At 38.3% G+C, this 17,282-nt stretch overlaps 1 protein-coding gene across 4 annotated transcripts in view; it reads right to left on the bottom strand.

Moving 5' to 3' along the window:
- Nucleotides 1–17,282, bottom strand: part of LOC124159499 (glutamate receptor 1-like) — an 82,758-nt gene that overhangs the window by 37,487 nt on the left and 27,989 nt on the right. For 2 of the 4 annotated variants that reach the window (XM_046535344.1, XM_046535347.1), the window contains exons 3-4: nucleotides 10,861–10,988; nucleotides 8,205–8,334 (exon numbers count right to left, since the gene is read on the bottom strand). In XM_046535344.1, the coding sequence (XP_046391300.1) occupies nucleotides 8,205–8,334; nucleotides 10,861–10,988 (258 nt within the window). Of the gene's footprint in view, nucleotides 1–8,204; nucleotides 8,353–10,860; nucleotides 10,989–17,282 lie in introns of all 4 variants that reach the window. The other 2 variants (XM_046535343.1, XM_046535346.1) reach the window with 1 other exon arrangement.

Here is a 17,282-nt window from a genome sequence, read left to right as displayed (position 1 = left end):
CATAAGCGACTCATTGCAGGGTAGACTGATACGCAGATGTAGACTTGTACACAGGTACCCTAAAAAATGTCGACTCTCTCTAGCGCTAAGTTTCGACCTGAGCCCTTAGCCCCTCCATAGTTTCACCACCGGCTGGCGATATTCGTTTCTCTCTGCCTCTAAACACAATTGTCGAATCGAGAAAACTTATCCGGAGTATTGGTGCCCCCTTTGAGACCCCACAACACTTCTCCGGTCCACTTGACCTTGTTACGCCGTTCGTGGTACCACTCTCCGAGGACCGCATCAAAGTGAAAGAGAGGACGAAGACGTCGCCCGCTCATGAAACTCCGCTCTCGCACGAACCTTCTATTAGCTCGTTTGAGGTCCAAGCTTCCTCGTCCCTCCGCGAGGGCTTTCTCGCGGAGTCGATTACGAATAATTTTTGACGAAACCCAATCGTAAGAAAATTATTCACTAATCTCAAATAACTGTATAAATGAGAGCTGGAAACGGAATTGCTGTAAAGGTTAAAAACATTACTGTTACGCTCATTTACGGACACAAGGGCGATATAAAAATGAAACCAAAGATAATTTCTAGCAGAAAAAATGTAAACGACGAGTGAAATTTCTGTGATACTTTTTCAAAATTTTCACCGAAATATTTCTGGTGGCACACGGGAAAATCTCCATTTAAAATGGCTTATTACTAATCAAACCATGCGAACTAACAAAGGCAAATTACAAACGGGCAGGTAAAACTAAGCAATTAGGAGAGATAAATCAGATTCGCCAGCGTTATAAACGCATCATAAATCATGATTCATTAATTGTATGTCCATTTGCAACTGCAGTGAGATTGTTTTATTCGATAGGCTGACAAAAGAAACCGAGTTTCATAATGATTACGTGGATAAGATAAACTATGAAAACTAGAGTCAAATAAACACTAAAGATGCAGAGGCGACGTTCTCATTGGGTGGAATTTTAGAGAGGAAGACAAGAGTTAGGCTTTGAGAGACGTAGAGAGAGACAGTGTTTCCATACCTAAAATTTAGGAACCGATACTGCCAAAACGATTAATATTTAGGTAAATTTTGTTATTTATATATTCCCTGAAGTCTGGTGGCTACCTAAGTAAAAGTTTCAGTTTCAATATTATGCTAACCTGTGACCTTAAACAATTGCTAACATTTATGTTTTCCAACGAATTATTATTTTACAGGATCCATATTGCATGTTAAAAATAATTATGGATATAGCTTGAGTCTAAAATAGATATATAGATATTTTATTGAATGGAGGAACTAAGACAGAATGGAGAAATTAATTCTGAAGGGGCTATCATGGACATGGAAGCAATAAATCCTAAAAAAATTTCATTGCGAGACGAAATTATCACGACGAGGGACTGAAACAATTCTCGATTTATTACCTATAATTTCAGTGATTTTGGCCTTCATACTCTCCGAGAAAAAAACAGAACCGAATAAGGCTGGAATTTTGGAACGACATGGAGGGATATAACTTCCAAGAACGTCGAAAATATAAAACGGGTTAATCAGCCGCAATCCCTCGAAAAATAAGTAACAGTGAAATTGGGAGGAAGGATGTACACGAGGGAGAGAGACACGCAAAATGCCATTGGCGCTCGCCACGGAACCTCTTCACAAACGGAACGCAAGGACGAGGACACTTGATCCTGTTTAGAAGCTATCGCTCATAATTAACATCAACCTCGCTCCTGCCATACAGCGGCCCCCTTCAAAACCTTTTCCTCCAAACCCTTCACCTCTTGCCCCCATTTTCACTCCACCCACATTCCCCTCCATTGCCTACACCATACCCCAGGAATCATTATATGTATATTCATCACTTGAAAACGACGAGAAAATGTTGAAACCAGCAGTGAGCAACAAACAAAAAAATGAAGGAAAACGTGAATTACTTTCATAGCAATATAATGGATAATAGATTTAATATAAGTGCAAATGCAGGAAAAAAAGTTTCAACATAATGCAAACATTTTACTTCAACTTATGTACCGTCCACGGTATAAAAAATCTCATCAAATAAGGTATGAACCTCACTCAATCAGTGATCCAACGTGCAAGTTGGTTTGAATATGACATAGATGGGCATTCCCCAGAGATCACCCCAGGTATGCATTGGCGGATCCAGAGAGGGGCTAGGGGGGGCTATCCCCCCACTTGGGTATCCAATTTACTCAAGGTAAAATGGTAATTTTTCGCACCCCCACTACCGCTGCGAGGTTACCCCCCGGGGACCCACAGCCTTGTCCCTAACCTGGATCCGCTACTGGCCACAGGCATGTGAAAAATCACACTTGCTTAGTAGGTGAACCAATTCCTTCCCCTTAACCACCTCGCAGTAAGAGGATTATGAGTGAAGTTTCAACTGGGGTGAGATCCCAGGGCCCAGCAGCCGAGCGACCTCTACCCACTAGTTTACTACGCTTAATCAGTGAGGTATTCAACCAAATAATGATGAAAAATGTACGATGTTTTGACCAGGGGCGCAGCTAGGAATTAAGGCTAGGGGGGTTTCAGGCGCAAAACACTGGGGTGTCTGAGGGTGTGGAATAGCCGCCAGGGTGTGCGGGAGGTCCGAGTCTAGAAAATTATTCAGATAAATGATTCAAAATGGTGAGTTTTGCGGCCTTTTGAGGGATATTTTATTAATATTTACACTATTATATATGCAATATTAATCCAATTAAGTGAAATGGATTAAAATTCAAAATTTCTCTGAGCTCTGGGGGGGGGGGGGCAGGGGAGGGTTTTATCCCCCAAATCCCCCCCCTCGCTGCGCCACAGGTTTTGACAACAAAACGTATATTAAAATGAGCCCAAATGCAGAAAAGTGTTTCGATATCGTTTTAAACTCTCCACTCGAATTTATCAACCGTATCAAAGAATGCAAAGGGGGCAAAGCATGAAAGCGAGGCGTCAATGTGCGGGAGGATAAAATGATGAAATTGGGAGGATAAGCAATTGGGGGGGTGGGAGGAGGGAGGGTTTGCGAGATGATGGCGAGGCCTGGGAAGAGCGAGGAGGAAAGGATTCGGGACTGCGTGTATTGATCCCCGGAGGAGGAGGAGGAGATGCAGCGTTGCCATGCCGACGTCTCGCATCGGGAGTCGAAAGGATCGCCCACCGCGACGCTCCTCTTCTTTCTCACATTTCCTCACTCCAAATCCAAACAATCCTTCCCCCCTTCAACCCATATGACACATCCCTCCCTCCCTCCTGTATATCCTTTACCCTTTCCCAACATCCCCCACCCTCCCAATGTCCACTCTCCCTCGATCACCGCTAAACACGAACATTTGGGCAGAGCGATGTGACCTACATTGTATGAGAAACACCCTTTCTATGGCCAAACACGCCGCCAAATGCGAAGCGATGGAATAGAGCAATAGCGCCGGATGCGCTAGAGGTACAAACGGAGGCCTACTCCACCTGGAAAGAGCGCGCGCTTTGTGAAAATAACAGTCGACACTTTACCATTGAAATCGAGGAGAAAGAAATGCACATTTCGGTGCTACATACTTTTGAAATAAGAGAGAGATGAAGTCAGAGGACTCATGCTACGTAGAGAACATTTTAGATAGGGTAAAGAAATACGGGAGATTATCCAGAAATGATATTTAAAGGCTTTGCTACCACCTAAGTATCGTTTTTTAAGTGCGAATGTCAGGCGAATACCTTGATCTGGAGGTGATCTATAACACAACGAAGCATAGGTCATTCTATGGCATTTTTTATAAATAACTAATTAATAAAATTTTATCCTTTCGGAGTTTTTAGATTAACTCAATGCCCTTGAAAATATTTTATTCATACAACCTGAAGTGTTAAGAAAAAATTTAGAGTCGGACCTGAATTAAGAAAATCAATTTAAACTTCTATTCTAAGGGACATCATAATTAGAATGAAATACAGCTTCTGTTCAACAATTATATTCATTTTGGACTAAATAAATGCAGGAAGTAATATAACATTAAAAAAATGAATAATACGAACACAGGAAAATGAAATTTCAAATCCTGCTAACATCATGAATGATATGATGGATACACAGTAAAACTTTAATTACAGCGTCACAGAAATATGTGAGCACAGCGCCATTGTAAACTGTTGATCTAGTGAATAGTTTTCCAACTTGTTAATTAAACTCGAAAATAACACACATTCCATCTTCAAGTCATACCTCAGAGGCAATATCTCCTTCCACTGGGTATTTTGTAAAATTCGCTAGGCTCATAGACTTTTATTATTAAAAATTAATACACGAATAAATTTTTCTTCCAATTTCAGAATAGAGAAAATATAAATTATAAAAAATGATATTTTTTACATACTTTAGATACAAGGTGCAACGGAGTTTTAGTTACATGAGCTCATAGGAAAAGTAAAATTCTTGTCGTACGTCCCACGTTGAAACTTTAACGGCGACCAAGGTGACACCGACAATTAGCGATATTACCAACGTGATTGATCATGGCATACGTGCGGAAAGCGCGGTGTGTCAGTGTGATAGCGTGGAACATACAAACCGAATTTTATTCATTCCTTTCGCGTGGTTCTACAAAGTTAAACCACACACGTTAAACAGCAAACAAAGTTCGTACTGTAGCTGAGGCTTACACTGAATATGAATCGACATCGGAGCTGAATGTGGGGTGGTAATAGTTAAATATAATAATGATAAAACGCTTTTGTTGGGGAAATGTAGAGACCGTCAGATTCCTTCTTCCGTACGAGCCTCAACGACCCAACTGTAGCGACATCCGGATGGATTCTCCAAGCTCATATTCAGAGGTCTTTAGCGCTTTAAACTTTGAGCGAGGGCTTTTTCCAGGCCCATTCATTAAGCCAAAGACACGCACGCTCACATGAAATCCAATTCGTTGAGAATGGATTGCTTTCGTGTGCGAGGGAGTTGCGTGCCAACCTAACCACGGCGCGAAACTTCTCGGGGGAAATCCGTCCTCACATTCATGCATGTCCTTTGCCTTCATACCCACGGTACAATGTGCCTTCGACATATGCTTCAAGCTAAATGTACGGTAAAGCCTGCGATTTCACGTCGGTATCTCTCCTGAAAGTGTTCGTCCTTCCGATGCTATTATGCTGTCCTTTATTGATATAGACTAGATAGGCGAGGTGAATAAATTAGAGAAGGTGCAGAGAAGGCTGCTAGATATGTGTTGGGAAAGCTTAAAAAACGGAAAGTGTTTCAGAAATGCTCAGAGTTCTAAGGTGGGAGAGTTTACAAGAGAGGAGGAAAAGAAGCAGGCTATGTGGCATGTTTAGAATAATGAGAGGGGAAAAAGCATGGAAAGAATTTGGGAAGGACATATCAAAACCCAGCTTTATTGGAAAAAATGATCAATCACCAGTTCAAGATAAAGTGCCGAAATACAAAGTAGTACGAAGTAGAAATACAAAGCACTTCTCCTTCTTGAACAGGACCATAAGGGACTGGAACGACCTACCAGCAAAACTATTTGAGCCCTTCCCGAAAAATTTACATATTTTTAAAAAGCGGTTGAAGAAGTAGGGACTAAGGGCTTCTTATAATGTTTTCTATTGTTTTTGCATCATATGTATATGTTACCACCAGGCCAATGGCCTACTTTTAACCATTTAATAATGATAATAATAATTATGAAATATATTAATTTGGGTCAATCGTGAGTGTAGCAATATCAGAGCCGAATGTAGGTTGATAATAATGGAGATTGCATTTAATGGAAGTTGCTAAGGTGAAGCAGGTGATAGAGATTGCCCAAAACCCAAATAGGACATTATTAAAAGTTAAAAAAATACATGTCTTTTCGAGGACAATTTTTTGCCGAAATATCAAATCAGAGATCGTGATGAAATATCGGGACGAGTGATTACGTGCTGAGCAAGGGGCGCACGTCGAAAAGAAGGGTAAGAAGGTGGAGTGGGAGGAACCGAGGGCGATGGACCGGCTGGAGGGCATTGCATTGAAATCCGAGTGAAGCCTTTGAACGGCCAGAAATAAAATTCCCGGAGAGCGAGGCGGTGCAGGGGGAAAAATGGCCCAATAATCTAAATAAGTCAGCCAGTGGCTGCTTCTGGGGTGAGCTTTACCCTAACCTATTCAAGCAAACCTTTGGGTTGAAACGCTGAGTACAAACATAGCAGCTATTGATGAATTTTTAGATTAGAAGCTCGAGCGATAATTTCAGGATTGAGACAAAACATTGTTCAAACTACACGAGCTCTTTCAAATTTCATAATCATTTCAACTATTCTTTTTGGGAGTGAATTGAGATAATTTCTATGGCTCAAACAGGACATACGAATTGCAATTTAACGACTAAAATATACCCATATTATATTTTCAAAAATACTGTAGCAGAGAAGACGATTTAACGTTGTATAAATGATTAGATGCTGAGCTAGCCACGCAAGGTTCGAATTTGTCCTAACGGAAGAAAAAATTAAATGGTCGAGTAAAGAGTTATTTCTCCAGCTTTTCGCATACAAATTAAAATGGAATCCATGAATTTTTATTCCACAATATATATGCACGAGTACACATTACGATTTATATATGATTAAGGTCGTGAAACATCCTTATCCTCGCTCCTATTTTCTTTATTTTACGTTCATAATGATTTCTCTCATTGAAAATCCTCTAATCCCAAATGACTTCCCCACCGGTATTACTTAAGAACTAACTATTTTGCCTTAAGCAGATGTTTTAATCAATAAAAATAATATTTATCAAGCGAACTTAAAAGTCCATTGGCGAATTCAGAAAGCGAAAATAATACTAACTATAAGGAGATATTCAGTATTAAACGCATCGACCTCAATGACAGAATTCAGTGACAAACCAAAATGATTACTCTACTATCGAGAATAAATTGATAAGTTGGACGTCTAATTAATAAAGAACTCGAAAATTTGAGGATATGACCCCTAGATAATGGGTATTGATTGAATGATTTATCACAAATATTTCCTTGATTTTCAGACTCAGTAAACTTGAACAGTGGGGAACATTCACAAATTACGGTATTCTAAGTCATTTTTTACGGTACTGTCATTCACGGTAATTATCCATTTTAAGGAAGAGAATAACAGGTGGACCGTTTATGCCCATGCGATCTTTCACTTCCGAGTTCACTTGTATTTGCAAAGAAAGAAATGTTTTCAATACAAAATTTCCCAAAATAATTGGAGATATTGGTATTTTATGCATGTATATGTTTGTGCATGAAGGCGCAGTGGAAAGCCTACTCACTCATCATCACAAACATGAACACGCTCTCGCCAGTTTTTTTATTCCAAGCTAAGATAAATTACACCACCAGTATATTTTTAAGATTTTATTCAAAATATTTTTGTAGCAAGTTAACCCACAAAAGACTTGATACGGATACGTATTTATTCACCGCCTGACTTTTTCTAAAAATACTCTGTAGCTCCTCGCCGCGGATAAACTATTCTTCCTCAAATATACTTTCATTTCAGGGGCCATGAGAGGTCTCTAAAGAGTTTAAAAAAAATGTACGTGCTGCGGTCGAAATTAGGGCAGTGATGAAAATAGAAGAACCTCAGAAGTCTTAATTGTCGCTTATATCTCACCATACGGTCTCTCGTTACAATTGATCAAATGCGATGCGGGAGAATATTTAGACATGAAAATCACTCAAAAAATTCAACGACCAAGGCATGCCAGGGAATAAAGGTTGATGGCTTTAAATTTTAGATCTACTATATTACAGAGACGAAAAAGTCCTTTGAGCGATTCAAATTAAAAATCTGAATTAAGAGATGCATACTATTTGAACCAACTCATGCTATTGGAATGGAAAACACACTAATCAAACTTAAATAGCAAAATTAAATATTCATCACGAATACATCTCATGTTTCCAGTTTTTACTAACATAAAATTTTCCCCGAAAAAAAGTCACACTAGTTTTAGCTACGACTCACACAATGAATTCGCAATAAAATCTGTACCTTGGTGGTCAAAGGGTCAGGGATATTTATGAAGTAAGAGGTACTAGAGAAAAACGGGAAGGTACTGAAAGATATCGGTCGGTATCGCTTACGAAACAAGTCGAAATGTTTTCCGGGAAGGAGAAAAGCACACGGGGAATAATCCCAAACGCCCACTCTCCACATAAAGTAGAAAGCGCTCATTACTCACCGTCGTGCGAGTCGTACATGTAGATGATTTTTTTCCATCCGTAGTACCGCATCACGTCGATAATGGCGCCATGGTAGTCCGGTCTCATACTAATGGCGTAGTCCAGGAACCCGGAGGACGGGCTGAGAACCTGTTTGGAAGACGGAAGCTATCGCTCTGTTAGGCATGTGCTGTGCGCACCAAAGTAATAGACACGCAAGAACGCTACCACGATTAACAAGAGTATACCAGACGATCAATCGGTGGAATCTTAGCGTCTTATTGGATGAAATAAATGTTCAATCTTCCACAAGATTAATTTTTTCCGATCCGATTTTATGACAGATACATATGGTTATAAGTAAATTGACGTAATTCTAGGTGGATAGACATCTTGTACACTAAACGAGATATAAGGATACAACTGCGGGAAGATAGATTTTTTAAAAAAGGGTTGACACTAAGGCGTGTTTTTGGATTCAGTATTTTTCCGGAATATAGAATGAATGGATTCTTCCCTTGATGATCGCCTGGTGAGAATTTTGAGAGCATGAAAACTGAAGAACGAATAGCAAATGGCAATAGTCGGAGAGCAATGATGGAAACATTAGAGGTGGAAACAGTTTCTAAGAATTGTTAAAGAGATGAGAGAGGGGAAATAATCCGAGACATAGGCATTTAATAACATATAATTAAAATTATTAGAGGGTCAAATTATCTAAAAAATGAATCTTTGTTGCCATCAGCCTGAAGTCGGTTTTAGTAGAGAAAAAGGATAAATCGCACCACCTCGCAACGAGCTCATTAAAGCATAATTCATGAAAATTTGGCACACGCATAAAAATAAAACATAACGACAAACATGAACATTTAAAGGAATAGTAGAAATAATGAAATCAATTCAATGTGTAGAAGCATTACACCGATGATATCAACATTGATATCCCTAGTCTTCATCACTAATCATATCAAAATGGATCTTGTACAAAATAGCACCCACTATCACTACTAAGATCAAAATATATCTAGTATAAAATAGAGAGCCCCCCTAGATTCATTTAAATAACATTATGAGCACAAAAAACGTTTGAAAGAGACGTTTACCACTCAAATAATAGACAAAGTTTTCGGCAGTAAAAAAGGGACCATTCTTATGGAAGAATACGTTTCAGCTACTAGACTTCAGATAACTAGACTTTTTGATTAAATTCAACTGATTGTACAGAGAATTCATACATAGTGAATTCATTATTTTACAGCTCATGAAGCATAAATATTTTGGAATTTTCTAATCACACGAAAAAATCTTTTGAACCATTGTTTATCAATAATATATGGCCAACTATCTTGGATAGTTTGAAGGCGGTCTTTTAAAAGAATAATTATTATTTAAAAATCAAACGGTTTTGAGATGGAGATATATTTTACTTCGATGAAAGTAAAATAGGAATGATTCCGGCAAAAAAAATTCCCTCAAGAAATGAATGAGGTTCCAAGGACACCGCAAACACTCTAAACCCTTGCATTATTTGAGTGAAAAATAGTATGAAAGTGAGAAAATATAATTCAAAATTACATATGAAATTAGTAGAAGCAAATTGTCATCCATCCACCGCCATCAACACAAATTATAAGATTTCTATGAGGAAAGAAGAATGCGCGAAAGAACTCATGATAGCAAGCCAATTGACCACATCCTTGAAGGAAACTATACACTTCATATCGACATTACACCCGTAAGAGAAATTCACAAGATAATATGACAACTGGATCGCATATAAGTTAAAATAATTGCCTTAAATGATATCTCAATTCCATTTTCAGCGACTGAATCAAATCAACACAGCAGTGCCGTGACTTGGAGCAACCCGTAAAACGCACACGTAACACAGGAGAGTTTATGCTAGGAGACGAACGTATTAGAACGATCAAAAGTGTATTTGATCGGTTCTACCCGTGGAAGTACAGCAAATTGTCTCTCTATTACTTGAGAGGCGATTGAAATCTAGTATTATTCACTATAAACATGGAAATATTTATGGGATGGCCGGATATCACGGGCAAACCTGGCAAATTTCGCAATAATGCGCGATCATTCCTCGGCCAAGTTCAGCTACACCAATATGAAGAGAAGGCAATGCCACCGAAGTAATCCTCAAGGAATAGGAAAAAAGTGGATGAAAGCAATAGCCTGCTCCGCTCATTCAATGAAAGGAAAGAACCAGGGTGTTCAAATTTACTGATACAGGTTTTTTTTTCTGCATCTCAAGAGCTGAAGATTCTCATACAACATATTGATGAAGTATCTAGCGATCAAAATACCGTCTGAATTATCACCTTCACTAAAAATGGAAATACGGAATCTAAAAGTGAGTGGCATTAGATAAAATGATCACTCATCAAATCACGAATTCAGACGTTTGGAACAAAATGAAGAAATGCTTCGCAATTTTTTTTCTTTCCCATAAGATTTTAAGAAGTTGAAAACTCATATACATTAATTAATAACCCTGATAGAAGCTCGGAAGATTTGAATGTCTCCACGTTTATCATAAAAAATATTACCCCAGAATCTAGAGGAATGGCAAACTAAGACCACTTAACGGCGTGGCAGGCGTAATAAGCTCGACGCCACGAAGAGAGGACGCACAAAAGAGGATTTTGGAGCTTCACCTACCTTCTCTGGAAACCACGGAGTGACAAACGGCATTTGGAATGTGTTTGAATATGAATGCAGGGTGTCGAAAGAATCCGGGCTCACCGCACCCAGCATGGCGAAAACACCACGGGTGAACTGGTTACAGACTGAAAAAAAGAAGAGGAAGAAAGAATTAGCAAATCAAATAGAAGTTGCAAAATGTATGCCAAGCAATAAATTTTCCAGGGTATGCAGAGTAAACACGGTTGCAAATGACCGGAATTGAATTAAAAAAGGTGCTACACCAACATATAGTCATAAGAGGTTAAAAACCCAAGGGAACCAATATGAAATATCCATCGAGGTATTTAAAACATCGGTTTCATCAATAAAAATCACAACTTATATCGAAAAATATTATAAAAAATAAGTCATGGACTTTTCCAAAGTCATGGTTCATATCAAATTCATGCAGTGGTCTCTCTAAAGGCCGTTTTACACGGTACACGGAATTGCGCAGGTTAGAGCTGCATTAATTTCTAAAATGGCGTGGAATTGCGCGAATGCATGAACGAAATTAGAACATGGGCTATTTTGCCGTCTCGCGTCCACGCATTCTTGCATGTGTTCTAGCAATTCACCGCTTTACACGACGCAATTTTGATTGCACCTTCGCACGTACGTCAGATTGCGCAATTCCGTGTACCGTGTAAAACGGCCTTAAAGCGCTTGACAAAAGAACGAATGCAAAAAACGCTTCGAGTCGTTTTCTTCCTTCAGGAATGTCATAATATTTGAAAATCATAATGAGTCCAGCAATAATAGGTTGGTTTACTATTATTTTTTTTATTTCCTAAATCGAAAGATTATTACTCCTGATGCATATTTCACGCTTTCAGATTTTTAAATGACGATATCTATTTTTCGCGATTAAATGAAAAGTGAAAATTTTCAAGCGCGCGAAAACGCGACGGCCAAGTAGGAATGCTGGGAAAAGCCCTTGTGACTATTTCTGGTTCCCGCTGTCGCCGTGTGAGGTGACCTTGGGGCGAGGCTTAGAGCGCTGATACGACGCAGCCTGCCAGCAGGTAGCAGAGTACACTGCTAGCAGGTAGCGCTTGGCTTAAATAAGATTTATTATTACCCTATCAAACCAAGGAAACTTTCCGAACTTAGGCAATTTTAATAGGTGATTATTAAGAGATGTTTCCCTGAGCTCTGTGCCTCATGGATGCTTTGGTAATCTCAGACGATGTAAAACTCCTATCTACTCGTATAGAAACTAGGTTCCTGTGACGTCACGTGGAGTGGCATCGCATGGGTGCCAATCTGGCCTTTTTCAAATGCGGTTAAAATTGACCATTACCATTCGTCTGAACTGGATTTCTAAAACCAAATAATTTGTATATTATGAATACACTAATGGTGGGCAACGAATTGCAATCAATGCCTTTTGTTTTCTTTGATGAAGGAAACCACCCTATTGGTCAACATACATCATTAACCACTGGTGTATTTCTTGAAACACTAAAAGAAGAGTAACCTAAAACGCGTTTGCAAGTTTTTTCAGGTGTAAACAGGAATTCCCTCCGCTAGTCGATGGAATGGCACTCAAAGTACCCTTTGTTTGATTCGATAATTTTGACTTTTATTTTCACTAGTACTTTCTCGTATTTTACAAATAATTTCCAAATTAAGGTACAAATAATGGTAATTTCCAAATGAGTATTCAATATTTTCAAATTTACTTGAGGCTTAAATTACATTGAATGAAAAACAGTTATTGTTGAATAGGAAGTGGACTTCAGGAAATGGACTTAAAGAGGAGACGAAACATATTTAAAATAAAATGTAACGCTCACCAAATACATATCATACAAAAGTTTGGCGAGATGGGATACAATTAATTATTTTACTGACTTAAGACAGAAGTTACCATTAAAATAAAACAATAGCTACAGTTAGTTCGCACTTCGGAGGACCTTGTTGAGCGTATGCCCACAGCTGCTCCTAGGTATACCATGGTAATGAGAAACAGAGTTCCTGATAGCTACGATGTATGATCAATTATGCGAGTATTCAACACCACAGCAACATACTCTACCAAGTCAAATGATTACTATGAAGTGTATAGATGAATTTGGTCGTACGGATATGAATCCGTTTTGCGATGGTAGAACAGTAAACGATTTTTTTATGATTCATATTTTAAGCCACACTATTATGAGAAAAATGTGGCGCTCTTATTTGAAATTTCGTACTATAATGTAAATGAAGGTTTTTTTTCCAATTCAGGTACCGACGAAATGAAGTGCGCCAGACGAAACCCCTGGGCCAGAAAATAAAGATAACGATCCGTTCTACATCTTTCTTCAGTAACCCCGAAGTGGTGAAGGGGAGAACTCGATGCTTCCATAGAAACGGCATTACCTATTCACTGCATTGGCTCGAGTCGCCCAAAGAATTGGACGTATATTGAAAAATAGGACACGTCCAACATATGAAACTTGATTTAGACGAGTGCGTGAATTCCGTGGGGCATTCTTGATCGGCCCTTTTCAATATCCTTTTCAGACGCCAACACCCGAAGGGCGAGCGATAGACGACCGAAATCCCTGAAATCTCTGAATAGATCTGAAAATGAAAGACCTTTGTGCTATCCTTTCTGATTCGGAGTCCCATTTTATATTAACTCCAAGTATATATGATATCACATATTCTTTTTCTTTCATCCCAAATGGTGAATCCTTAGACCTTTCGAGTAGTAGACCTTTCGATAGAGTTAAACAACGATCGCAACAAGATTTCTGTACTATTCAGTGTTGTTGTCGCGATAAAAAATTACTAATAAATAACAAAAACGATCAAAACACAATTTATGAACATAAAGGATTTGAGGAGACCTATGAAATACACTTTCCACTCCCATCTATGTTGACATTTAAATCAGGGCATATATGTAAGGAAAATCAGTCATTTATCTTCATGTTTTTTTATAACAACTCAATCAAATACTGTAAATTGTTTGACTTGATACTAGATGAGAAGTTTGATTTTAGAATACATCTAAATTACTTAATTGACAAACGGAGATTTAACTGGTTTCAGATATTGCATTTGTGATACATATTCCCATCCATTTGAGATGAAAATCGTTCATTAGGCCTTTGCAGAGACCGTTTAAGGCCGTTTTACACGGTACACGGAATTGCGCAGTCTGACGTACGTGCGAAGGCGCAATCAAAATTGCGTCGTGTAAAGCGGTGAATTGCTAGAACAAATGCGAGAATGCGTGGATGCGAGACGGCAAAATAGCCCCTGTTCTAATTTCGTTCATGCATTCGCGCATTTCCACGCCATTTTAGAAATTAATGCAGCTCTAACCTGCGCAATTCCGTGTACCGTGTAAAACGGCCTTAATAGAATGTGGTTTGACTCCACTGGAAAGAGTTTTTTTTGATGCTTTGATGCAAGCTGCTTTTTCTAGATCCAGCTGAAAGCCTAAATTTATGAAAATTTACCTTTAACCCATCACTGACATTTTAAAATATTATTACCATATGGGATACCTATTTTAATCAGAGAATAAAGTCAGATTTAGTCAGAGATAAAAACTCCGAATGTTGAAAAATATGAAGTGCATGAATTTTAAAACCTACTAGGGAAATGAACTCTTTAATACATTGTTTCAGATTCGTTGAACGATTTACCGCATTCTGTACAATTCACAGAAAAACTGTCGCTATAAAAAATAACAGTAATAACTTGGTTGTTTGAAAGTATGCAAAAATATTTACAAATGATAGGAAATTCATCAATTACTTTTTGAAGAGCCTAAGCATGAATTTATTACTTTCTCTAATGAATTCGGTGTTATAAGACTTAATTATATCATTTCAAAGTGATTTTTGTTTTATGTTCCCATGCTAATCTATTTTTAAAATTTATCTTAACTACTGATACTACTCTCAGACTGAATTTTTAGTTTCAGCTATAAAAATTTGCATCTAAATACGATTAACTGTTTATATTTTGGCAATGAATGCAGAAAATTTCAGATCACTCCGTATTGTTTGATATGGCACCTGCTGGCAGGCAAAGCCTACAGACCACATAGACTACTTTACATGTATTCTAAAAATAATTTGAAGGATCTCCATTTTTGTTTCTGTATCAAAAATAAGTAGAAGAGAAGATCGACAACATTCCGTTTCGTAGCACCAAGGACTAATGTTTGCTATGTGAAAGCACTCTGACGGGAAAATCAACGGAACCCAACTTCAATTACGAGGATAGGAGATAGATAACAGGGGTTGTGTTGCGAATGCAATTTGGGCGGAAAATACGTCACGCGGTGAATTTTTCGTCGACGGTAGTTGTGCATCCTGGCCAGTGGCATCGACGGTTATTTTACCATCACACTGTGGGCTGGTGTTGAACAAAAGGTTGCCAAAATTATAAAATAAATGGTAAATGGTATGATACAAAATAAATTACAATAAAAAACTGTTTGCACTCAATAAATGGTTCCCAAATGTCATTTTCATGTGGCAACCGGTGGCGGCCCGTGCATATACGCATGTTAGCAAGTGCACACCCAAAGATGAATGAATCATAAAAGATAACTATTCCTTTACAACGAGAAGGATAAAAATCCTGTCTACTTCTGGATGTGTTATGACGCTCCGAACGCTACAGATATCTCCTTGGCGAATCCACCGCTCTGCAAGTGTGCGATCCCGTTGTATCGCGCCGGTCGCAAATTCGGTCTATGCGATCGCTTGAGGGTGCTCAGGCGGGACGAGGTAAGCGGGGGGGTATGTACTGTTCTAATGGGTGTTGGGAGCAGACTCAACACGACGCGAGTGCGCACGCGCATGTTTGGTGAGTAACTCGCAGGTAGTGTACCAGCCACGTAAACTACCTGCGCCGACGATCCTAAAAAAAGCACTACACCCTAGTTTGAGGAGCTCTATCGTCTAAACGAGGAAATCAATTTCAATGCAACAAAAAGCATACGAAAGACAATTCATTTCTACGTTGGATCATTTACTTCAAAAAAAATTTTTCGCGCCATAGTATTTCATGTGCTTCATTTTTTTTTTTTTTTTAAGTACCCTTTTTTGCGCGTAAAATCAAGTTGCCCATCTTTGAGCGCTTGGTATTCCCGTAATTTTCGTTCCAATAACTTGAAAATTTGATATATAAAAGCCAAATCTATTATTAACAGTTTTTAGAAAACAAATTGCTTATACCATGAAAATTGACGGATGTGTTTGAAACAACGCAAATCTCTGCTAACTTCGAAAGCAATGGGTCAATTGAAAATTGAGCTTGAAAACTGAGATTGAAATAATTTACATACACGAAGACTTCAGGAAAGTTTCCTATGTCGTTGCCCTACTAGGATTCATCGTTGACAATAACATTCAAAACACATTTTGTGAAACAACTAAACTACTGAAAATTCTTGCGACAATTCTGATGACAACTAGTGAACCAGAGAGGATTTTTTCAACCCTTAAACGTGTGTTAGCCTTAACTTACTTCATTACGTTATTATGGGATTGGAAGCGACTATAAATTTAGTTCAAATGAAAAACCATCGTGTTCATAGCCGGCCAAAAAATGCTCACGACTGCTTGGTCGAGGCTGATTAAAACCACCCTGTAAGTTGAGGAGTCACTCTAAACAGTTCGAAGCAAGAGAAGTAATAATTAGAGCAAAAACTGTATATTATCTGCCCGAGCCATGTTCTACCTGCAAGCATGAGGACATTTTATCGTACGGCTGGTACTTTTCTCACTCCCATTCGTATTACTGCGTCTTTCATAAAATGGCGATCACCCACAGCAAAGCGTAGCGAAATAATCGTGCGATATAAAATTTATGATGGTGGAACCGTTTTATTTAGGAACCAAATGAATGTTTTCCATTTCCGTCATATTTTAATTAAAAATTACACATTTGCAAACAGTTTCAACACTTCCCTCTCAACGGCAATCGTGCACAAAAAAATTCAAACGTGCCACATTATCAAAAAAAATACATATCGAACCAATAAAGCATAATTGGTAGCCATATTTTAATGGCAATTCAAATTAACTTTCGAATCAACAAGAAGAATCAAGGAATATCATAATAAATATTTTTCTCACACTGACCGACCGGAGAGATAATAGTCGATGGTCATCCTTCTCTGCGTCTAAATTAGTCCGCTCGACACGAAATATAAACTTGATTATTTAAATTTTAATTTGAAAGCCTTCTTGCCTCATTGGACATTACCTGATTAATTAGAGCTCAAAGCGCGACCTCACATTCACGAATTTCCTAATTAATACTGACAGATAGTCCTTTGAAAGTATGCTTAAAATGCAACAGGCCTTTTCAATAGATATTTACAAACTTAAAAAAAAAAAAAAAAAAATTCTATCAAATAAAGTCATCATCATCATCAT

The sequence above is a fragment of the Ischnura elegans genome, chromosome 5 (assembly GCF_921293095.1).
Source record: "Ischnura elegans chromosome 5, ioIscEleg1.1, whole genome shotgun sequence".
Classification (NCBI taxonomy): domain Eukaryota; kingdom Metazoa; phylum Arthropoda; class Insecta; order Odonata; family Coenagrionidae; genus Ischnura; species Ischnura elegans.
Note: the sequence above shows the minus strand (reverse complement) of the source record. Positions and strands in the feature narration are given on the sequence as shown.